Source organism: Pipra filicauda, unplaced genomic scaffold, assembly GCF_003945595.2.
Source record: "Pipra filicauda isolate LSUMZ 115617 unplaced genomic scaffold, ASM394559v2 scaffold462_size518177_pilon, whole genome shotgun sequence".
Lineage (NCBI taxonomy): Eukaryota > Metazoa > Chordata > Aves > Passeriformes > Pipridae > Pipra > Pipra filicauda.
The window spans coordinates 248,725-271,628 of NW_024104601.1; the positions used below are offsets into that span (position 1 = coordinate 248,725).

Sequence of the window (22,904 nt, forward strand, 5' to 3'; positions counted from 1 at the left end):
ATCCTTACACCTCTCATGTTTTAGAGACCTGCACAGTGAAAGCAGCTTTTTCCATTAAAATGTTATTGATGGTATCAAAAAGAGCAAACCAAAAGTTTACATGTTTTAGATAATTTCGTTCCCATATAGGAAACAAGTATTAGGTAAGTACAACCATTACACTTAAAGAAAAAAAAGTGCAAATCAGCAGAGTTAAGAAATGAGGTTCACAGTTCAAGTATATTACAAAGGTGACATCTACCAGTGCCTGGGCAAACATTGTCCATTGTTCCATCAGAAAGCCTAAAATGCAGTAGAACAGCCACAGGTGATGCCTAGGGGAAGATATATCAGGACAGAGAATAAGAATTATCTGCTGTCATAAGGCACAATTAAGAACGTTTTCCAGGCAGTTAGAACAGGCATTTCCTACTGTAGCTTTGTGAGCAGAGTGTCTGGGAGGTGGATACTAAAGCTAGGCTGTGTGTGTGTCACAGGAGCAGCAGGTGACAGGAGAAGGAGGCAGTTGATCTTCCCTTCTCGGGGGCAGCAGCTTTTCACACCTGGCTTCCCAAAGCAGCGTCTTCAGGGGCGACTGACGTGACTTCACATCTGGGTTTGTTCTGGACTGTTGGTTTCTTCCACCTGAAGCTGCAGCCAGCTCCAGTCTAGAGCCTGGAGAATAAACAGAACTGCAAAGGTCAACACCAGCTTACAGTTGAGCTTTCTTTAGAGTAAAGGAGAAGCAAGTTAAAAGAATTAAAAAAAATTACTGTGAACAAGTTGGGCAGTAGAGTTTCAAGATAAGCCATGTGACTGCTGTAAAGGAAGCCCTTAAATTATTTATTTCTCTACTATTTTGCTCTCATTTTAATATTCTGCATCCCTGCCCCCCCTGTATTGCCACCAGATTTAAGAGTGCAGTTTTGCAGTATTTTGATACAACAGCCAAGCAACTCCCCCCTCCTTTATTGTTCACCCCACCAGTCCCCAGTGCAGGGCTCTCCTTCTCAGCAGCCACAGAGTGTCAGGCAGCAGCTCCTGGGGGAGCAGGTGCTCCCTGTCTGCACAGCTCCTGTTCTCTTTGTCCAAGAGTAAATCCCAGATTTCCATGAGCTTGCCCAGTCTGTTTCTAGAAGAATGAATACATTACCATGAAGCTCTGCTCCTGATCCTTCATTGTGTCATACATCACATTTTCTAGCTGGCTACAAAGTTTCTGTGATTCCAGCAGTAGCTCCTCACTGAAAGGGACAATTATTACACTATTATTTTCTATGGCAGTTTAAAGAGATACTGCTTCTACCTCTGAAATATTTCTGGCAGGTATGCTGCAGACACTGAAGGCAGTCAGGTCATAATTCATAATTCATACTCCAGACTTGCCTCACCTTTTTCTTACAGAGTCTGATAAATGGTAGGTTTCAGAAGGGACCTGCAGCAGCAGCTGACCAGGGCCACCAAGACGAGATGTGTTCATGCTCTCTGGGCTGCCAGTGACAGGACCACGGACTTTACTCTGAGAAAGCACAGAATATTCAGGTTGCAACTATTTCCACTAGTTTTCAGCAGACAGGAGTATGAGACAACCTGGAACTTGGCTCTAACACTAATTCAAAATAACAAAGGCAAGAACCATAGGACTTACTCCATTTACTATTATTTCAGTAACCTGTGCTACAAACCATATTTTTAAATTAAAGTGGAGTTTTTATTTTACTTACACAAGCAATTTTCAGCAAGTTCCACAATTCTTTTTGCCGTTTCTCCTGAAGCCTAACAACGGTTTCCTCATCTTCACGCATCAGATCCATCACCTTCTCCACTCTGGGGAACAATTCCAGTGCCTTCTGCTTGCAAACTACAGTTTTACTATTAAAAAAGTAAAAATGGATCAGGTCACACATGGGCCACTGCAGCAGGGAAACATTTCTGAAGTTACTTATTCCCTGTGTGCACTGGGTTTTAAACATTCTCCTGCTGAAGGAGAAAATGCTTTCTCTCAACCCTCAGTAAAATCTGCAAAGCTCACCTGAGCTGAGCATAAATGACTCGAACTTTCTTCTCGAAGGTCTGGATTGCCTGGAGCAGCAGCCGCACTATTTCCTGGCTGTCACCGCTCGTCCTCTGATCTGGAACGAGACCCAGAGTGTCACACAGAAAGAAAGGCTAGAGGATAGAGGGAGAAGATTCTTTGTGGCTTGTTTCCACTGCTGCTTCAACCCTGAAACACCCCAAGTTCAGGGCATGCAAGTTTGAGTGGGATGCACTGCACTGGATTTTAGCCACCTTTTTAAAGGTTTAAGAACTGGAAAGCAGAGCTGGGCCTGGACAGCTGCTCAAGGAAAGCCACGTCTCTCACCCTACACAGAAGGAGCAGCAGATGCTTGTGGCAACAGCCTGCTCTGAGCAGAGCTCCAGAGGAGGTTCAGGGAGAGCTCAGAAGGTGCCAAGAAAGCAAGGCTGGCCTAGTGTAAAACTGACTCCCTGACTCCTCTCTCCAAAAGAAGGTAAGTCCATGTGCACCTAATGTGTGGGCAGGCCTAGAATGCACAGGAATTTTCCTCAGGGGTCATTGCTACATCTCCAAAGTCACCATCCCCACAAAGCAAGCTGACCTTGAGCTAAAATGTCTTTTACCTCTTGGCTTCTCTCTCAGTCTCCGGTACAGCTCTCGGGCTTGTTCTTCTCTAGAAGAGAAAGGCAGAGAAAACAAATGACTTCTCAAGAACCAAAATAAGGAACAAATAGTTTGAGAAGCTGAATCTTTTCTATGCCAGTCTGCCATTTCAGACTGATGGCAGATGAGTCAAAAACTGCCTTTAGTGTTGAAGTCCTCCCAGTGCCCCATAATTTGGGCAAAGAGCCCTTTCATTGTCCTGTGCTGGGTCAGCTTAGCTAGAAATACTCCTGCATCTGAAGTTCAAGGTAGTTCAACTCACAAATCCTCCAGTGTTCCTCCTTGTTTACGACCTAGTGGGCTTCTCTGCAGGTCCACAATGTCTGTCTGCAGGGCCATCATCCTCTTCACCAGCTGATCCACATCATCCTCCTGAAAGCAGGGCAGAGCATCAGCAACAAACTATCATACTCAGAGACACGACCACTCACAGTGGCTCTTCCCTTCTTGTTCACATTTCCAAACACATCAGCAGGATGCAAACAGCAGCCTTGGCCAAAGACAAGGGAGAACAGAAGTCACTTCAAAGAAATTAGGTTTGTGCTCATGGATAAGACAACTTCCAAGAATTTTTTGGTGAAAAATTCAGCCTGTGACAAAGAGCAATTAAGGGTCAGACTTTGTAGTAGATGTGCTGCTAGTTCCCAGGCCATCTTTCTCCCTTTTCCTTGGCTACTCTCATCCTATCCATTACCACTTTTCCCCTTTGCCTTCAGCACATAACCACATCAACTCCTGGCACCCCAAATCCTGCTTTTCACTTGAACCCATTCACAAGCAGAAGCTGCTGCTTGTTCAGACATTCTGCCCCCTGCCTCCTCCAACAGAGTGAGCTTCATGAAATACTAGTAATGGACAAAAATGGTGCCACCCAAACCAAGGCAATGTGAAATCTGGAATCAGTCCAGACACGAGAAGTTTCTGTTTAAGGGGGAACAATGAGGAGAAAAAGGGGGGGGGGAAAGATAATAAAAACAAGCCTCTTTTTCTTTAGGATAAGCAGTTATTTAGAAACATACCCGCCCACAAAGTTCCACAGCTTGTTCCATCTCTTTCCAGGCAAACAGCAGCTTCTCAGAAGCTACAGGAATGAAAGAAGAGACATTGGATTTCTCAGGTTCACAGAGGAAGAGGTAGGTACTTTGTGGGAAGAAAAGGCACGTTTTCCAGATGCTATACTCACTAATTCCAAATTCAATCTGCTCTTTATACTTTTCCAGATCGATCTGGATGCTTGTTTTAAAGAAGTCCAGCTTTGCTTTCAGCTGCTGGGAAAGGGAGGCCATAGAATTCTTCATCTTGGAGAGGGTGCTGTTGTAACGCAGCAGATTCATCCTGCAGGGACAGGAAGGTGCTGTCAGCCTCCCAGACTGGGAATGCACTTCCAGCACAGCACAGCTTCACTGAGGACTGAGGACAAAGGCAGCTGGGCCAGAGGGCCAACTCCCAGCTTTTCAGGAATAATTTACAGCTCCACTCAGGGGCTTCCCATTCCAGCAGGGCCCCATTCCCACCCCTTCCCTCTCCCCAGGGCACAGACAGAAGTGCCCCAGAGCACAGAGAAGTGCCCCAGAGCACAGAGAAGTGTCCCAGGGCACAGAGAAGTGCCCCAGAGCAGCTGCCCCGTACATGGCCGCGCGCTGCCCCTGCTGCAGCCGGTTACAGTCCTCCTTCAGCACCCGGATCGTGTGCCAGATCTGACCCCACACCTTGCGCAGCTGGAAGAAGTGCAGGTTCTTCTTGGGATCCTGAACTACAGACAGAGGGGGGGAGGGAGGGAAAGACAAACGTCCATGTCAACGTGCAGCCTCAGAGTGGTGTTATCACATGACAAAGCAGCCTCAAACACTGTTACCTCCTGCCAAGCCCAGAGCTGGCCAAGCCCTACTCAGTTCCCCCCGTACCAAAATCAAACACTTCCTTTTCTCAGCTATTCTGACAAACTGAATGAATGCTATGCCAGTCCACTTTACTGCTGCTTCAGTCCCCAGTATGCAAAAGCTCTGTCTGCTGTTTGTATGTGGCACAGAGCACAGAACACAGGCCCCCCCCTCCCGCGTTCACGTCAGAGAAAGTCCTTACGGATGCAGTCGACACTTTCTGGGTGAGGACGCAAGGCCACCTGAGCCTCGTAGGAAACTTTCTTGTTGTCAAAGAGGAACAGGAGGTCTGTGTCTGCAGCTGCAGCATCATTCACCTGCAGAAGAAAAAAGACCCGACTGAGTTCCCTCAGAAAGCCAAGCCTCGTTAACCCCATAACCAGAACATTCCTCCTCAGCCACACAGAGAACACCAGAGGCAAGGGCTGTGTGGTTACTGTGACAAAAGCCTGCACAACAGCAGGGAGTGCTGTGATCCCAAAGGGAGAGCAGTGCCTGCTGATTCACTCAACAACAAGAAAAGGAGTACCCAGACTCACCTTGCTATCAGCTATATGTTTAGTGACCAACTTCTGAGAAAACAATTCAAGTCCTGCTTCCTGCAGTAGCTCCTGGTCCTGTTCTGGGATTCCTGTGTCTGCCTGGATCCTGGCCTTCACACTCTCCAGAGTCTCCTCCTCTGTCACAGGGTAGGTGTGCACAGTTCCCGTAACCATGTTCAAAACATGAAGCAACTACAAGAGCAGCGTGACATGAGAAAGGCTGAAGAAACACTGGTCATGTTTGAGCAGAGATGGCAGGACTGAGAAACTGGTCACCAATAAACTGTTCAAAGCACTTGGTGGGCTCAGGAAGTCACTCTGCAGCTACTTCATAACATTATGCCAAAGTCCTCGTCCTCCATCGAGTGGAGGGGAGGCCACGTGGCAATTAAACAGCTTCAGCTGCAGAATCCTCTACCAGAACATGGAACTAAGCACACACAGAAGCTATTTGCTACTCCCAACAAGCTCAAGGAGTATTTGTCCTCAGAGAAGCAAGAGGAAAGTCCCTTCACTAACTGTCAGGAGACAGCTCCATGAGCTTCTGTGCAACTCCTTCTCCTAGGCCTCTGACTCAAGCACCTTCTCTCATGGGCTACAGGCAACTGCTCACTGGAAAACTTTTCAGGATAATACAGAGCCATTGCTCACCTTCAAGTTCAAAATGTCATCCAGGGCTTTGAAACACCCGTAGGGTCCATATGTAGGATCTGTCCCTCTCTGACGTGGGTGCCACATTAACATGAGTTGCAGCCATTTCTCCAACCTCGCAGACAAAACACTGAACAACCAAGAACAGAAGGGGATCACAAGAAGTAAAAGTGCATTTGCAGTCACCACATGGCCTGTTCTCTGCAGGAGGACTGACAAACAACTGCCCCCACCCCGATCCCCCCAACACTCCCCATCACAAGTGCAGTGTTTAGAAGGCAGAAACCAAGACTCACAACTACACAAGTCTGACAAGTGACACAAGTACTGTCTGTGTCATGCACTCCGTTTATCCACAGATCAACACAGTGTATAATGTAAACCTGGTCCTTCTGCAGAAGACTCAGTTTATCCCAGCAGGGCAATTTCCAGTGCACACCTGTTTAGATTGTTTGGGCAGGGTAAGCTGCTGGAAAACTTGACTTCTCCAGATAAGTCTTCTGAAACAACAATATCCAGCTCACTCTTCTGACGCACTTTTGTGTGCCTGAGGAATTCAAGCAAGTACAATGGTGAAACAATCACCTGCCTCTCCCAGCCTGCACGACAGTAGGCTCTTAAAGCTTAAAGCTACTCTTGACAGATATAATGCAGATGCCACTTTGCTTTCTGTTACCTGCCCTGCAGGAGTCAGACCTTATTCCCAGAGGGCAAGTATCAGGAATGCTGAACTTGCTCAGGTAGGTCAAACTCCTGTGAAGGGAGTCAGTCTCCATAAGGGCAAGGAACACAGGGATGTTGTCCTAAGAATCAAGGGACTGTAAACAGGACAGACACGTGGGGTCCCCTCCTGCCACCAGCCCCGGCTCACTCACCACTGCACTGGCTGCCAGTTGGGCAGGAACGGTCGGAAGCCTGTAATGCACTCAAAGGCCAGTGTGCCAAAGCTCCAGTAATCCACTGTCACCGTGTACTTCTGCTGTTCCAGCAGCTCTGGAGCCTGAGACAGTTACACACGTGAGACAAAGCCACCCATCTCTTGGCTCTCTCTGCCCCTTAACAGCTTACTAATGTTCCTACACAAGATTAAAGATGTTATGGAACACGAGCTTCGAGACCCTCCCAGAGTGATCCACACAGGTCACTGGCCCTCCTGCTCCTGATTTGTAACAGACAGAGCTGGCAGACACTGAAAACACAGTGTCAGCAAAAAAAGGGTCACCTCTGCTCGCTGCAGCACCCCAAATGCACCCCATGCCAGCACAAGTACCTCATCCCAGCCCAAAGCTGGATAACAGTTAATTCTACCCCACTGAAAAGCAGGAGCTGCTCTTCTAGCTGAATTCCTTCCTTACCAAGTACTGCAGAGTCCCAACAAAGGATGTGCACAGGCTACCCTGATCCAGTTCCTTAGCATAACCCAGGTCAATGATTTTGTGTATTAACTGAAACACACAACAGAGAACAAGAACACTAGACTGAAGTCCTGTTAAAAGCACATCATACAGCAGAAAGAAAAGGTTCAGCTCTTCAAAGGTATGCAGGAAAGGTGCCAAGGAAGAGAGGGAAGGAGAAATGGGAGATTCCTAAAACTGCAACATATGTAAAGCTGTCAGGGGCTTGGCACACATTTAGCAGTTATGTCTCCAGCTCTTTTCGATCCTTGGTCCATCACTATGATTCTCTGCTTAATAGTTGAAAGTCAAAATGTCAGGTGTTAACAGGTGCCTAATACAATCTCTCATCTCAGCTGCACACAGAACACTGTTCATCTGGCACAGCTGTCACCCTGGGTGGAGGTGGAGTGCTCTGCAGAGGGACCACATGCACCTCCTCTTACACTTACTTGTGTGTGCAGGTAGAGACACCCAGTTTCTGCTTACCCTCTGCTCTCCTTGCTGCAGCACAATGTTCTCTGGTTTCAAGTCTCTGTGGATGATCCTGTTCTCATGAAGGTACCTGAGAGCAGAAGCTGAGACACAGAAAAAGCCACTTCTAAGAGCATAATTAACAGTACCTAGCAGGAGCTTGGTAAGGATTCAGTTCTACTGACTATAAGCATGGCTTTTGGGTCAAATCTTGTACAATGAAACACGCAAGTGCAAGAGGAAAGTCAGCATCAAACACCTCTGGACACAAGCAGAGTTTTCTCCCTGGGTGTTCCCTCCCACCCTTCTTGTGAACTGTAATAATGCTGGCTAGTTTCAAGTCAGCAGGGACCTCCACAGACTGCCAAAAGCTTTGGTAGATGATCATAAAAGGTCAGACTAAGATGCAGTTATTAAGGTCACTGCTGTAGTTATTAAGGTCACAGCACTAGTTCAGACAGTGGAGGCACTGCAGCCACTTACCAATATCAGACAGCAAGATGAGAATGGCTTCCTCCCGCAAGCCACAGCAATTCTCCAGCTGATTCAGGTACTGCAAGTAGACAACACAGAATGTAGGCTTTCCCTCCTCTACCCTGAGCGAGGCTCACAGTCCCACAAATTCTCAGGGATGCAAGAAGTCTAAGTAACAGCAATCAAATTCTCTAGAGGCACAAAATTCTATGGTCTGTGACCTCTGGTAGCAGCAATTACAGCTTCAGGCCTTGGCCTAATGGCATGGGAGGATAACAGAGTGGGTGAGAGAAGTCAGGGTCATCCCATTCTCATCCTTCTACTTGTTCCACCTTTCTCAGCCATTTCCCCTGCATGTGGCAGTATCAGCTCAAACCTCAGGTCTAAGCTCTGGCTGTTATCTACAGGCAGATTACAGCAAGGGTTAAAAAAACTTTAGGATTAGAATTATCCTGTGTTATTTTTCCCTCTGACAGACAGGAGTTAATCACTTTGAGGAATCTGTTGATGCCATGACTACGAAGCATCAGGATGTGAAAACAAAGATTTTACGGGAAAACTTGAACAGAACACCTGGGATGAGATGAGAAGCTGATCCAGCCCTCGGTCACCTTCCCGGGGCCCTCACCTTGCGGAGGTCTCCACCCTGGCAGTACTCCATGGCCAGCAAGGGCAAGTCATTTGGTGCAAGCTTCTGCATCCCTTCAGGGACATCACGGGCAGCCACCACATTGGGATGGTTGAGCCTGAGGAATGAAAATAAGGCAAGCACACGTGATGTGCTGCAACTCCTACACAGTTTCACATGCTCATGGTCATCATTCCAAGTCCTACATGGTCACCAACCCTTTTAGAAACTGAACTGGTGGGTTCTAAAGGTCTGCAATTCACCCATCCTTCACGGTCCTAGGCTCACCCTGACTCACTGCATTTCGTGCGCAGACAGTGCGTTCCCGCACAGCAGATCTGCCCGGGAGGTACCGCAACGAGCCTCGCAAAGGCGGCACCGCGACCGCGGGCGTGGGAGGCGCAGGCCGGGTCCGTGCGCGGAGGAGCGGGCACCGCCCGGAAGGGATCCCGGGGCCTCTCCCGGCACCTCCCTCGGCACCCGCCGGACCCGCCCCCCGGGCACGGCGGGACCCCCTCACCTCTTCATGATCTGTATCTCCAGCGCCCAGCGGTCGCGGTTGCGCGGGCTCAGCTCCTGCCGGCACTGCTTGATGGCCACCTGCTCGCCGGTCTCCTGCGGGACACAGCGCGGGCCGGCTGAGCGCGGGGGCCCCGCGCCGGGGCGCGCCCCGCGGGCCCGACCCGCCGCCTACCTTGTTGTGCCAGCGGACGACGTTGCCGAAGCCGCCGGTGCCGAGGCGCTCCCGCATCTCCCAGGGCCCGCAGGTCGGAGCCTGCAGCGCGGGCGGGCGGCTCATGGCGGGCCCGGCTCCTGCGCGCGCCGCGCTTCCGGCTCCGGCCGAGCGCGCGCCCGCCCGCCCGCGCGGGGCCGCGCATCGTGAGGGGAGCGGGCATCGTGAGGGGAAAACATCGCCAGAACCCGCCGGGCTGGGGCGCGCCGTGTGCCCGCGCTGCCCACCGCGCCCCCCGGGCCGCTCCGGGCGTTCCGGCCGGGCCGGTGCCGCTCCCTCCGGCCGTGAGGGGCTCCAGCCGCGAGGAGGGAAGGTGCGCTCCGAGACCTGCCGGGCACTGCGGGGCCCCTCGGGGTAAGGCGGCCCGCGGGGGTGTCGCAGGGTCACCTTGGTCACCGACACTGAACAGTGTCGTTGCCGAAACCGCCCCGAGACACGGTCAGATTAGAGGAAAGCCGGCAGATGGTGCTTCAGAGAGCAGACGCTGCTATCGCCGCCTTTCCCTAAGTGGGTTAAGCAGTACAAATGGCACAGCGCTCTGGAGACAAGTTATAGCTGTCCTAAAGATGTGAAAAGTCAGGAGATAATTTCTGAGCTCTTCCCCCCACGGCCATTAGTTTGTTAGCATCTTTAACTTAGAAGTCCAGTAACAAATGGGTGCTGTTTTTAAAAAGGAAATAAATTAGCCCCCGCTCACTCAGCAGTGTTTGATCATCTTTTTCTCAGCAGCTGGGAGTCCCTTCTGGAAACAGTCAAATGCAGCTCCCCTTGACTCAGATTTGTGGTAGTAATGTTACCACCAGCACTGTGACTCTTGGGGAAATACATGTGATAATCTTGGCATAGATTTCCGTACAGAGAAAATCTAAACATACAGAGTAGCCAGTGTTCCATCTTTACCATTATGCAAAATAACCATTGCCATGCTTCCCAAATAAGGACTCCACGCAGCTAGTTCCTGAAGACAGAGGTCCCTCATAAGAACACCAGCTCTTATGTCTGTGCTCACACCAAATTCTATAGGAACCTGATTGCTATCGAATCAGTTATGAATAGTTAGGACACATCCATTACTCTGACAGTTGCATCACTGACTGTTTTCATAACCCAGCCCTAAAATCAGCTCTTAAACCGATAACTCAGATTTGTCTGCCACACTTTGATAACTGAGTACCTCATGACCACACCCTGCTGAGTAGATCTTCATTTTCTAGGATGGGCAGTAGCAGTGAACATTTAATTAACCCTCTGGTCCCCAACATGCTGTTCTTTGTTTCTGTCTAAAGTTCCTTAGACATTTTGTTCATTTAACTCACGAGCTCCCCTGACTGTTTCTTCTCCCATGGCACTGTTCAGGGCGTGCTTTGCTCCACATGCAGGTCAGGACCTCTCTGCCAGACATCTCTACTCGGAGTGCAGCAGCTTCCCTGGCGTCCTGCACGGGCTCCCTCCCGACCCTCCGGCCACCAGCCTGGACCATCCCCAGATGCTCGGGAAGGGGTGGGATGTGGACAGCACGGCCGGGGAGTCTCCACCCCCTCGAGTGGAGCTGTAAGTAGGACAGGAGCTGTTCAGAGAAATCAGAGCAGAGACACAGAAACCACAAAACCAGACTGGTCTGGAAAGGAAATAACCAGAATACAGAAGAGAAAAAGCAAAAAGGTAGGTACTACTTTGTACCTGTTTTAAAAAGTGCATTTCCTGTTTTCAACATCAGCGGCAAAGTCATTAACTACTATTAAATATTATTATTTAATAAATCCCACTGTATCACCGTGATTGTTACCTAACTGAGCTATTGGCTTTCAGCTTTTGAAGGGATGCATAATGTGGGTAAAGCTGCTAACTTTCAGTTGTTTCAAGAATGCTGAAGCTTTCTTGAAAGGACCAACAGCCTCAGGCTCTGACCCATTAAGCAAGGAGGAGTGTCCTGCACAAAGAACATTAGCAAAAGAACTTAAACCAAAGGAAGAGTTATGGACAAATGTCTTGATGGTAAGGGGACCCAGAGAACTAGCTGAAAAAGAAGAATTTATCTAGTCTCCCTGGGAGGAGATCAGACTGTTCCTCTCACCCCAGGTTCCAAACCAGGATAATGGAGGGACAAAGAGGAGGAGGAGGGTGGGTCATCTTCAGTTCACCCTAATCATGCTTCTCTTTAAATGTGGCCAAAACCACAGGAATACTGAGAATGATTCCCAAAACAAAGCCTGATTTTGAAATATCCATTTCCTCCAATGCTTTCAAAGACTACAGCATCTTACTTTTTTTCTTTTGTTTTTTTTAACTCTTTCCCCCCAAACCAGAGGTCTGTCTGTTATATTTTTAAGGAGAAATAGTACGAGTCTGCTATGCATCTGCTCAGCTCAGAAAAGGGATGCAAAAGCACTTTCTCCAGAAGGCAGGAAAAGGCAGCAAGGAGCTACAGTCTGTTGCTTGAACTAAATCAAGGTAGCTGTTGATCAGCAGGAAAGCTATTAGCCTTATAGATGCAGAATCAATGCATTTTGGGATGGACATGCTGTGTTAGTGGGAGGGAGGAGAGCCACTTTTAATTTCTGTACCTGTAGATGTGGCAGTTAGGGACATGGTTTAATGGTGGATTTGGCAGTGTTGGTTTTATGGTTGGACTCTATGATCTTTAAGGTCTTTTCCAACCTAAGTGATTCATTGATTAATGACTTTTTGTTCGACCTTGATAAGTTACATCTCTTTTTTAGGCATTATTCCACATTGGTAAGATAATGCTCACACTCTTGCTGCTCAGAAGGGCTGTTATTAATAATAAATTAATAGATAGGATTGTAAGTATTCCTGCTGCTGATTCTTCAGCAAAGAGAGACAAATTTAGGGTACTGTATATCTTTTGTGTCCTAATGTACTCGAAAGTGTCAAATCAAATCAAAATGTCAGAACAGCACATCTCAGTCTTTGACTTGTTGCTGTAGTATTTTCGATCAGAGAGGAAGCACAGGCTGAGATGAGAAGGCACACACTGGTTAGGGGAGTCCTGCCAGAAAGCACACTGCAGGTTTCTGCTTGGAGTCCTGTCAAAGTGGTGTTTTTCAAACAGCCATATGGTTTCAGTTTGATGGGGCTTATCATCCAGAACATTCCAAAGGACTGGTCTAAGCTGTACCTTTCCCAAAACTAAAAATAAACATCTGGCAACATCTGCTATCAGTTTTCCAAGCACAGTGGGACAGCAGCCATCAGTGGATGGACAGGCATCCCACATGGAGAGGGGGAGAGGAGCAGGAAACGTGGCAGCACTGTAAGCTGAGACAGCCTGGACAGGGACAGCAGAAATAAGGGGAAGAAAAGATGTGGCATCTGATGCAAACTGACTTTGGGCAGACTCTGGACTGCGTTGTACTGCAGTATAAGCACGTGCTGTGTAAGACTAGAACCCACTTGTACAGCCAACTGGATGAGATAAACTTGACTGTAACCATAAACTTGAGTAAACATTAAACAGGCAGATGCCTTTTAAATAGAGACTTTAAAAGATGTTTCCTACTACCCCTGAAAACTATCTATAGTTTCCTGCTGGTTTCAGACAGCCAGGACCTCCTCCAAGTATCAGTTAGGCCAGCATTGCCACTCTCTTCTCCACAGAAACAATCAAATTAACCCCCCCACAAAACAAACAAACAAACAAAATAAAAATCCCCAAACAACAAAAGACCCACAACAACACCAGAACACTCCAAGATTCAAATTTCACTGGTGTTGCCTTGTTTTGGGGGCTAACAAAAACCCCTGAGAGATGCTCTGAATTACAAGAATTTCATCACCAAGATGTGACCTAAAGACAAGTCATGGAGTAAGTAAAGTTCTCGGAAGATGTTCTTGTGAATCTTTTCCTTTGTTCAGAGTGACTTACAACTTAAGTCTCCTCTTTTTACTGCCTAATGATGAGAAATCACAGCCTAAACTGTCCTGCTGTACTCCTGATCTGCTTCAGAAACTGGACTGTTTGTTCCTTTTGCTTTTTCTTTGAACAAATCTTAGACAAACAAACAAACACAATGACAAAACCACCAAAAACCCACAAACACACTTTATTAGCCATGAATCACAATTTCTGACTCATCTGTCATACTCCAATTTCACCAGCTGTTATCCAGCTGCCTTCTCTGGCTTTGCATAAACAGAGTCTGAGCTCCTAATTTCTGGAAGTAGTAGTTTTCTCAAATAATTGGGTCAGCTTTCTACATATAATGTAGATGATAAAAAGGTGATAGTGTGGGAGACAGTGCCTGAATACTGTTTCAAATATTTGGAACTGCAGGGCAATTTTAGAGATTGGGAATTAAATTGCACCTTCTTGCCTGCTACTCTACCTCACTCCCACCTCTTGGTTTGTATAGGATTTTTGTGCCTCTGGAAGACCAGGACAGCTAGACCAGACAGCTGAGAAGGGAAGGGTTGAAAGTGTGTACAAAGAATTTTCATAATTGAAAACCTTTATTTAAGGTTATGACCTTGAACTCCATTCACTCTGTAAAACCCCTTTGTTCAACATCTTATTTTTTGTCTCTGTAGATAATTTGAGATTTGGAGCTGATGTAGAAAACACTCAGAATGGAAGGCAGACTCCCATGTCTCCTCCTGCTGGTGGGAGCAGTCGTGACTACCCAGTGCCAGGTGAGATTTTTGTGCCTCTGCAACGGCTTCCCTGGTTCACATGACCTCAAGAAGAAGACTGACTCTCTGTAGACACTTGTTCTCTCAGTTATTTTAAGAGAGCAGTTACTCACAGAATTAACCTTCTTTGCTGGCAGGGCTTACTCACACGTTTCAGACGGGGAGCCAGACCCAGAGGTAAGCCAGGAAACTACAACCCTGTGACCTGGAGTGTGAGGAGCACGGGAGGTGGAAGCAAATGATGCTGCAGGAGTGGAGCCTGAAAGCTGTTTGTCGTGGTTATCTGAATGAGAGATTCAGAAGGCAAAATACCAGACCATTAGTACCATCCACAACTCAGGGAAGTTTTCCTCTCCCACTGCTCTTCTTCAAAGAAAACAAGGCTGGTCAGTAGTGGAATAGTAACTCCAGCAACACAGCAGTGAGAGAGAGGGATGGACAGGGTGGTCTGAGAAGGGAAAGGGCAGCCCGTTAGACGGGTGCTCCCTTCACAGATACTTTTCTCCTGGGAGTGGAAGGGAGTCCTCTTGCTCAGCCAGGTCTTTTCCCCAAATCTCTAAAAGAGGATTTCCTTTCTCCGATTGCAGCCATTTGCAAAGACAGTTCCTCTGGAGAAGTGTTCCAGCATGGATGGACCTGGCTGAGGCTGGCAGGGAGCAGGATAGAATACTGTAGGTGTGACAGCGGGCAGAGGCGCTGCCACACGGTGCCTGTCAGAGGTGAGTGTGACAAAGGAAAAGAGGAAGGAAATGGCGAGGGATGAGAGATTGTCTATCTAACCACCTGAAAGAACAACTCCACAGTCAGGGCTGGAGTTATTGCACAGGAAATTTGGCTTGAAATAGGATAGAAATGAAAATACCAATATCCGCTGACTCAGGCAGGACTGAGTGGGAGTGGGCAAGGGGCTGGGGGAGTCTCCTGACAGCATATGTGGAGAGAATGGAACAAAGGAAGAATGTCAGCACTACACAGAAAGGCTGTAAGCACGTGGCAGTACCAGGTAGGAGGGAAAACCAGAACAGGCTAAAGGAGACAGGAAAGGAAAGATGTGTATACATTGCCAGCTTCTTGCTTCTGTGAAACCTAACAGTATTTCCTGGCTTTTGCTTATTCCACAGCCTGCACTAGAAATAAATGCTACAATGGGGGCCAATGTTCACAGGCATATTATTCCCCACAGCTCTTCATCTGCCAGTGCCACCAGGGTTTCTCAGGGAAGCAGTGTGAAATAGGTGAGTACAGCACATCAGTTCTGTGAACAGTGATTGGGTTGAGCTGTGCAGTACAGAAGGATGAGGTACCCAGAAGCTCCTGCTGTATTCTAGGCTCTCTATTAAGTTGCCATTTTTATTCTAAAACTAATACTACAAAGAACTTTTAAGGACACCTGGGCTGTTCTCAGCATCTCTTAATAAAACTCTAAATTTTGTAGCTGAAGACACCTTTGTTTACACTTACAGTCTGCCTGACAAGGCATTTTCACTGACCCACTAGACAAGACATCTGAGAGCCAAGTTTAAACAGAACAGAGACTGGGGAAGCAGGGTTGGGATGTTGTCCTTCCAGTAACATTTTGTTCCCTTTTTGTTCAGATACTGAAGTTAAATGCTACAGAGATGCTGGAGTAACATACAGGGGTACATGGAGTGTGACAGAGAGTGGATCTGAATGTTTAAATTGGAATAGCAAAGACTTGATGGACTGGACATACCATGGCCAAAGAGCAGATGCAGCTGAGCTGGGATTAGGCAATCACAACTACTGCAGGTGAGGGGCTGATGGCACACAGGTGAGAGGAATCAGAGCTTGGAGCAAAGGAGCAGCTGTTTGCTGGAGTCTGATACCAAGCAGGTGCAGATATGGCCCAGCACACGAGCAGCAGTTGCAGCTTCTGGAGGCATATCTGAACTTCAGATCTGTCTAGACTGGATGCTTATGACAGGCTAAAAGATGCAGATATCTCTCATCCCACAGTCTTTCCCTTGTCCCTTCTCAGTGCCTAAAACTCCATTTGTGATTCAGTTTCCCACAGTTCCAGATCCCAGTCAAAACTGCAAAAATATCGTGCTTTGTGCACATGGAACTGAACTGCACAAACATGCTGTCCACCCCTGCTAGCCACTGGCCATCTCATCTTCACCTCCATGTGCTCCACAGTTAAAACAGGAATCCAGACACTTCTGGTGGGTCAGTCCATGTCTTTGCTGCAGAGCAGGATGAAGCTACCAAACGAGATGGCAGACATGGGGCCACTGACAACAGCTTTGTAACGATGCATAATACCATAACTCTTTCAGAAACCCAGATGAGGACTCCAAACCTTGGTGCTATATCTATGAAGGGGGAAGGTACACCTGGGAACACTGCAGTGTGCCCTCCTGTTCAAAAGGTACGTGCAGGGGGACAGGGAAGGGACTTTGGAGTTTCTGTTATTCACTGCATGTGTAAGGGTTCGCTGTAGACTCGTGCTGTTTCTGTAGCCTGAAAAGTTGAGACTCATGTTAAATTATACGTAAGCTTTTAATGTGTATGACACCAAGAGACTGAGATGTGTCTGGTTAATAGAGAGATGCCTTGACAGAAATCACACTTAGGAACAACTGATGGGTTCCATCCATGGGTTAATGTGCAGCTTTCTTGTTGAAGTTTCAAGCACCAGCTGCAGATCTGGGAGAGGCACAGATTACCGAGGCAGCCACAGTGTTACCAGTTCTGGAGCTACCTGTCTGAAGTGGAATTCTGGGATCCTTTTCAACAGGCGATTTACTGCTTGGAGAAGAGACGCTTCCCAGCTGGGCCTTGGGAGTCACAATTTCTGCAGGTATGTATGGGGTGTAGAAAGCACAGGAAATACATTCCTGCTGGGAATGAAGCTCACTTGCAATAGTAATTTTGTTCTGCCTGACCTATCTCTGCTTCTCTGACATCAGACCCCATAAATGCAAGTTCCATGTGCCCTCAGGGCTCTCTAGAAAAATCAAAAAGAATACACTGGGGTTGCAGTCTGCCACCTTTAGGTCTCCACAACCCCCCTGCAGATCTGATAATACAAAGAGCTCTTCTCTTTCCTGTGCTGCAGGAATCCTGACAATGACAGCAAGCCCTGGTGCCATGTCCTGAAAGGAAGTCAGCTCACGTGGGAGTACTGCAATGTGCCTACTTGCTGTAAGGATACTAGCACTGCTGATTCTTCTCTGTCTTTGAGGCACTACAGTCCTGCATGCCATCTGTATTAAACTCAAACCTCCTACAGTAAAATAAGAGCTGGAGGGAAAAAAAAAGAGCTTTTTGGAGTAGAAAGATTCTGTAGCTCCACTCTCACAGCAGTGCCTTTCTCTCTGCCAGAAGGGAAGACTGCAGAAATGGAGGACAGGAAAGGCAGGGTTTCCTTACTGTATTTGTCAAATCCGAATACAAGTTTCCTAGGAAACAGGAGTGAGTCAGATACTAAACAGTTCACAGCAGGCTGCCTCAACACGCACCGGTGACTAACAGGCTCTTAACCCAACCTCAGAGCCCGAGTGCCGGCACAAACAGCCTGTTTCGGGTCTGTCATCCCCAGCCAGCTGTGGCGTGCGGCAGCGCCGGGCCCGGCAGTTCCGCGTCCGAGGGGGCTCCTCCGCCGACATCGCGGCTCACCCCTGGCAGGCTGCCATCCTCGTCACCTACCGCCGGCTGCCCGGGGAGCACTTCCTCTGCGGGGGCACCCTCATCAGCTCCTGCTGGGTGCTGTCCGCTGCTCACTGCTTTGAGGAACGGTAAGCTGAGGGTTCAGCACTCTCTGGGGGAAAAAAATAAAACCTGGGAAATGGAAGCGTCCAGTGCGGCCTTGGGAAAAACCCTCTTTATCCCAGTAAGCCAGTCTGCACTAAAGATTATAGTTAATCGTGCTGAGCATTACAGAGAGGCATTTATTGTGCAAACTAGCAGCATGGCACTAAGGTACCACAGCAGAATATCAAATAGCAGAAGAACAAAGTTGTCAATACACATGCAGAGCCATCTGAAACTTGAGAACAGCAAGGGGCTGGCAGAGGAGCTTTGCCACGATGGCTGTAAGCAAATAGCACAAAAATGAAGCCAAATAGGTCACTTGAGGTCAAGCTGCCTGGGTAACAGAGTAGTAATAGTGCTAAAATGAGAAAAGCAGAAGTTCCAACTAGACATCTCGAAGGGATGGGTCCCCTCTAGTTAACACAAGAACAGAGACTCTCTTGTTCTCCAGCTTTAGTACAAATCAGCTGAAGATTGTGCTGGGTAGGACTTCCCGAGCCACTCCCGAGGAAAATGAACAACAGTTTCGAGTGAAGAACTACATTGTCCATCCGAGATTTGACTCAGAAAATTTCAACAATGATATTGGTAAGAACTTTTCTGCCCTTGTGGCTGGAAAGCTCACGGTTGGCTCAAGTTTAATAGTGGTTAATGAAGTGGGGATTGTTTTCTCCCTCCTCAGCTCTGCTGCAGCTGAGCTCAGATGCAGGAACCTGTGCTGTTGAGACAGACACCGTGCGAGCTGCCTGCCTCCCCACGCCAGGGCTGCAGCTGCCTGACTGGACCGAGTGTGAGATCTCTGGCTATGGCAAAGATGAGGAATGTAAGTAGAAGATAATGTCTACATGCAAGTAGAAAATAGTCTGTCCAAAGCTTGAGTCCCCTGCCATCAAAGAATTCAAGCCTTTAGCCTTACTGAATGTCTAATGTATTATACTGGCTTATATGAACACCACAAAATGTATGTGTAAGTAGGAGTCACTCAAAAGGAAGTTTTGCTGTCAGTTATTTCATTCATCTGAGTTCTGTCAGCTGTATGGGCCAGTAGAGTCTTCCTTGATACTCTCTACAATACAAAACCGAAAACCTGGCACAGTGGATAGGACAGGAAAGACAGCAGATTTTCAGTCACAGCTGCCACATCTCTGCTGTACTCAGTACATTTAGATATTGTAGTTTGGACAGAAATCCCTTCCTGTCAAGATTTGGTGTACCATACAGTTACAGATTTTTAAAGTGCTTTTAAAGCTTGTCCTCAGCATTGTTTAGAGGGAGTACAGGATAAACTCTTTGAGAGGGCAGGATGCTGCAACTGTAACTCAAAACTAGACTGAATAACAACAATCTTGCCAACTTTCAATTTTGTGCAATTGCAGCTGCACATAAACCAACCACCCAAATCTCTTCTATTCCAACCTAAGTGTAAATTCCTATCCAGTTACTCAGTATTGTGTATGACAAGGCATCAGATTTTTGTTAGTGCAAGTCTAATATTAAAAAGTTAGGACCCTGTTTCATACAGTTAAGGCATTTTCATAGGCACTTCCTGTGACTTCATTTCGATTGATGTAACTGTGCAAAGATGACTTACCCACCCAGAAGCCTTTAATTTGGAGCCTAGAAAAACCTCTTTAACTTGCTAAAGCTTGCTGAAGAAACAATATTCTCCCTCAGTCAGATTTAAGCTGTTCTCACTGGCAAAGTGGAACACCCAAGATATAAAAAAGACCCTTTGGCAAGGAAATATTGGTTTAGCCACTGAGCTGCTTCTGTTTACGCTCCTCTGAGCTGCAGAAACTGAGCTGCAATGCTTTTAAAACCTGCGTGTGCATACCCAGAGGTGTGTAAGTATCCTGTTGTGTCCCTGCCAGTCTCTCCATTCTACTCGGAGCAGCTGAAGGAGGGCCGTGTCCGGCTGTTCCCGGCCAGCCAGTGCACGGCACAGCTCCTGGACAACCGCACGGTCACCGACAACATGCTGTGTGCAGGAGACACCAGGAACCTTGACGATGCCTGCAAGGTAAACCCCCTTCTGTTCCTCTTCTCCTTCCCTTGCCCCTTTCTTTTCTCTGCCCCTGGTAGTCTGAGCCAAGCAAACAAAAAGCTTCAGAAAATAGTTTAAAGGAGTTGTGCATCTGCCTGCGTGGCAGTTCCAGTAGACTTTTGTTGAACAGAACAGAACTGCTGGCTCCTCTTTCTTTTTCCTTCCCTTGCCCCTTGTGGATGGGAAGGCAGGGCACAACTTAGCCAATCAAACCAGGGCAACACAGGCTGAAAATCCCAAATACAGGAAATTCCACAAAACTGAACAGGAAAATCCACCCCAGCATTTCCTAATATTTTCTGTTATGTGAGCATGCAAAACACTCAGCAGGAGGTTCTGGAGGAGGAAGAGGTGCCTCTCTACTTAAAAGTAGAGAAAAGAAAAATAAAGGCTGAAAGATGGTGGAGAAGGAGCAGCTATGACATGAGGAAAAAGGAGAGGATGCATTCACTCCACATCCTTTCTGCTGGAACAGCTCTTTAATAATTTTGCTTTACTGTTACACACAGCCTTCCTCTTTTTCTTATTATCAGCATCTCACCTACATTTCATAAATGAGCACCATACAAAGTTAAACACTTCACTGTTACATCTCTTTTGTGTCTCTCCCCACGAGGAGCATTGAGGGATCTGGAACACGAGAGTGATTTCTGTAAAAGTGCTGTTCCTGAGAGCTCTTGATTTGTGAGCACACTGCACAGGGCCTTTCTGCAGACACTGGTGCACCTCTAAAGACAGTGGGAGCGAAAAACCAGCACAAACCCAAACAAACAGAAAAGGAAATTGTTACTAATCTGCTGCTTCTCTGTAGGGCGACTCGGGAGGGCCCCTGGTGTGCCCGGAGGACGAGCGGCTGGTGGTGGTTGGGATCATCAGCTGGGGCATTGGCTGTGGCCGCAGGGACGTGCCTGGTGTTTACACAAACGTGAATCGTTACCTGGGCTGGATCCAGGACACCACGAAACCCTGAGAAAGAAACATGAACTCTTTGCAGTCTCGTGGCCATGCCCTCACAACTTCCTTCTGGTGCCTTGAGGACTTCAAGGGCTTCCTGTTTGTCCACAGGCTCGTGACTTTCAGTGCAACGGGAAGACAAACTGCAGTGTGTGAGAAGGGCACGTTCCCAAATTACCCTCCTGTCCTTATTACAGGTTATCAGAAACTCATCCTCCTTTCCCCCCCCATCCCCAAGCTTTCCACTCGCATCAAATCACATGAGTACAATTTAAAATTAGTTTTGGGCCAAAAGAATAAGCCAAGAGAGAACATCATGCATCCCTGAGGCAGATATGTTGTTTTGGAAATGGGTGTAAACTGAAGGCAAAGAGGACAGATCTAATTTCCTGAAAACTTCATTTCCCTCCTTACTTGGCTGTAAAATTGGAAGACATTCCAGTCAGACTTAAGCTCTGTCCTTATAACATTTGACTTGGGTAATTTAAGCTGGTTTCAGCTCGACTCCAATAGAAAGAACAAAGCTGTAGGCATGAGCTGCTTATTTCCAGATCAATATACTACTTGCTTTTTCAGTTTGGAACTGATTAATTAACCAAGTCTGAGCTTAAACTCTCTGAGCAAATCCAGGGTGGCATGCTTGTTAGGACATTCTGTTCCCCCACTTGCTTTTCCTCCTGGTAAAGGAATAGGTAAAAATATTAACATCAGCCTGATCTGCCACAGAATCAGTGCATACTTTTTGACTATTAAATTTCTGTGCATTATCATCTGATATGAAAGCAAAAGCTCTCTTTTCAGTGCAGTGGGGCAGAACAAAGGACAAGTGTAATGGCAGCAGTTTTAAGTGCCTGCTAGATTTATATCCACAAGTAAAAGGCCAAATCACATGTCACAAGGCTGCCTTTGTCCTTTAGCAGCAGCCAGGGCAGGTACAACCAATCCCCATGAACCAGACCCTCAGTAATCAGCTTTACTGCCCTGCACTGCAGCTGCCATGTGACACTGAGTGGCATCTGTGCACACCCCAGGAGTGAAGCCTTTGAAAGCTTCTCCTTTGTCCAGTTGCTTTATAAAGAGAAAGCAGGTGTAACTACTGTTTTACAAAAGGAAAACGTTATCCTAAGGGAACAAAAGGAGTTTGAGCTTTAGTACCAATTGCAGCCAGAACACCAGTCTCTTGTACTTGGGAAACTCAAAACATTTTAACTCCAAATGTTTACTGAGAACAGACTAGCACAGCACCCAGTCACATACAGAACCCTGCTATGTAAGTACAGAGACATGGCGAGGATGGTAAAAGGGGGTTGTAAATGGCAACTTTACAAAGGGTCTGTGATCTTCCAGCTACCAGCTTAGAAAATGCCCTCAGAGAGATGGTCTCTAATGCCCTCAGAGCAATGGTGGTGTAAGTCCAGTCAGTTCAACAACAGTGGATGGGGAAAAAACCCCCCAAGATGTTTTTTAATGAAGAGTCACAGTTCAGGGTTTTGGTGTAAATTTTCTTTTTATTGTTGATATTTTCATTTTATTAAATATTAATGTTGAGAAAAATACAAATTAAATTTCCATTCATCTCCCCTACACCCATTTCCAAGTGCTCTTGTGCCTCACTATCCTGGCATTCCCAAGCCTGCCAAATACCTGCAGCCTGTAAAACAGCCAAAACCATTCCACTGAGTAACACAAGTAAGTGTCCTCAGGAACACTTTTGTTTTGCCATTCAAACAGTCTATTAAATACAATATTTGAACTCAATGTGACCTAACAGCCACCAATAAAATGTTTCCATCTTTACAACATCAACTTTTCCACTTCTTATCCTGCTTTTATCCCTGCTTGTCCTCTTCCAGGACACAGCAGCACCATCTTTAGACAAGGTCTAAGAATAGCCACTGCCATCTGCTTGCTTGCTTCCCTCTGCCTCTGCAGTTGCTGTTGTCATATTCAAGGTCTTTCAGAACCCAGGTCAGCATCAGCATTTGTGGTGACTGAGGTACACAGCTACACCTCATGTTCCCTCCCCAAAAGTCCTTCTATCAAC

General features: G+C 47.2%; 2 protein-coding genes across 8 annotated transcripts; one reads left to right on the forward strand and one right to left on the reverse strand.

The window, feature by feature from the left end:
- Positions 1–43: 43 nt before the first annotated feature.
- On the reverse strand, positions 44–10,860 carry IKBKB (inhibitor of nuclear factor kappa B kinase subunit beta). Its single transcript, XM_027744303.2, has 21 exons — positions 9,397–10,860; positions 9,223–9,317; positions 8,703–8,820; positions 8,084–8,153; positions 7,616–7,704; positions 7,088–7,177; positions 6,608–6,732; positions 6,172–6,279; positions 5,733–5,862; positions 5,079–5,273; positions 4,742–4,856; positions 4,289–4,412; positions 3,843–3,994; positions 3,679–3,740; positions 2,922–3,031; positions 2,620–2,669; positions 2,012–2,111; positions 1,704–1,851; positions 1,371–1,498; positions 1,133–1,223; positions 44–654 (listed from the first exon to the last, which is right to left on the reverse strand). Exons 1-21 carry the CDS (start codon positions 9,499–9,501, stop codon positions 586–588), a joined length of 2,274 nt encoding a protein of 757 aa, XP_027600104.1. The 5' UTR covers positions 9,502–10,860; the 3' UTR covers positions 44–585.
- PLAT (plasminogen activator, tissue type) lies at positions 9,280–22,666 on the forward strand. Of its 7 annotated transcripts, none has more exons than XM_039386068.1 (15): positions 9,280–9,469; positions 10,792–11,097; positions 13,984–14,085; positions 14,223–14,262; positions 14,673–14,804; positions 15,207–15,320; positions 15,681–15,855; positions 16,386–16,477; positions 16,735–16,909; positions 17,168–17,253; positions 17,651–17,846; positions 18,314–18,450; positions 18,545–18,685; positions 19,734–19,882; positions 20,718–22,666. In XM_039386068.1, exons 3-15 carry the CDS (start codon positions 14,023–14,025, stop codon positions 20,874–20,876), a joined length of 1,659 nt encoding a protein of 552 aa, XP_039242002.1. In that variant the 5' UTR covers positions 9,280–9,469; positions 10,792–11,097; positions 13,984–14,022; the 3' UTR covers positions 20,877–22,666. The 7 variants fall into 7 exon arrangements, with proteins under 7 accessions (XP_039242002.1, XP_039242004.1, XP_039242001.1 ...); XM_039386067.1 differs by lacking the exon at positions 9,280–9,469 and adding an exon at positions 11,245–11,886 and having other exon boundaries at positions 9,557–11,097; XM_027744308.2 differs by lacking the exon at positions 9,280–9,469 and adding an exon at positions 11,766–11,886 and having other exon boundaries at positions 9,557–11,097.
- Positions 22,667–22,904: the final 238 nt, after the last annotated feature.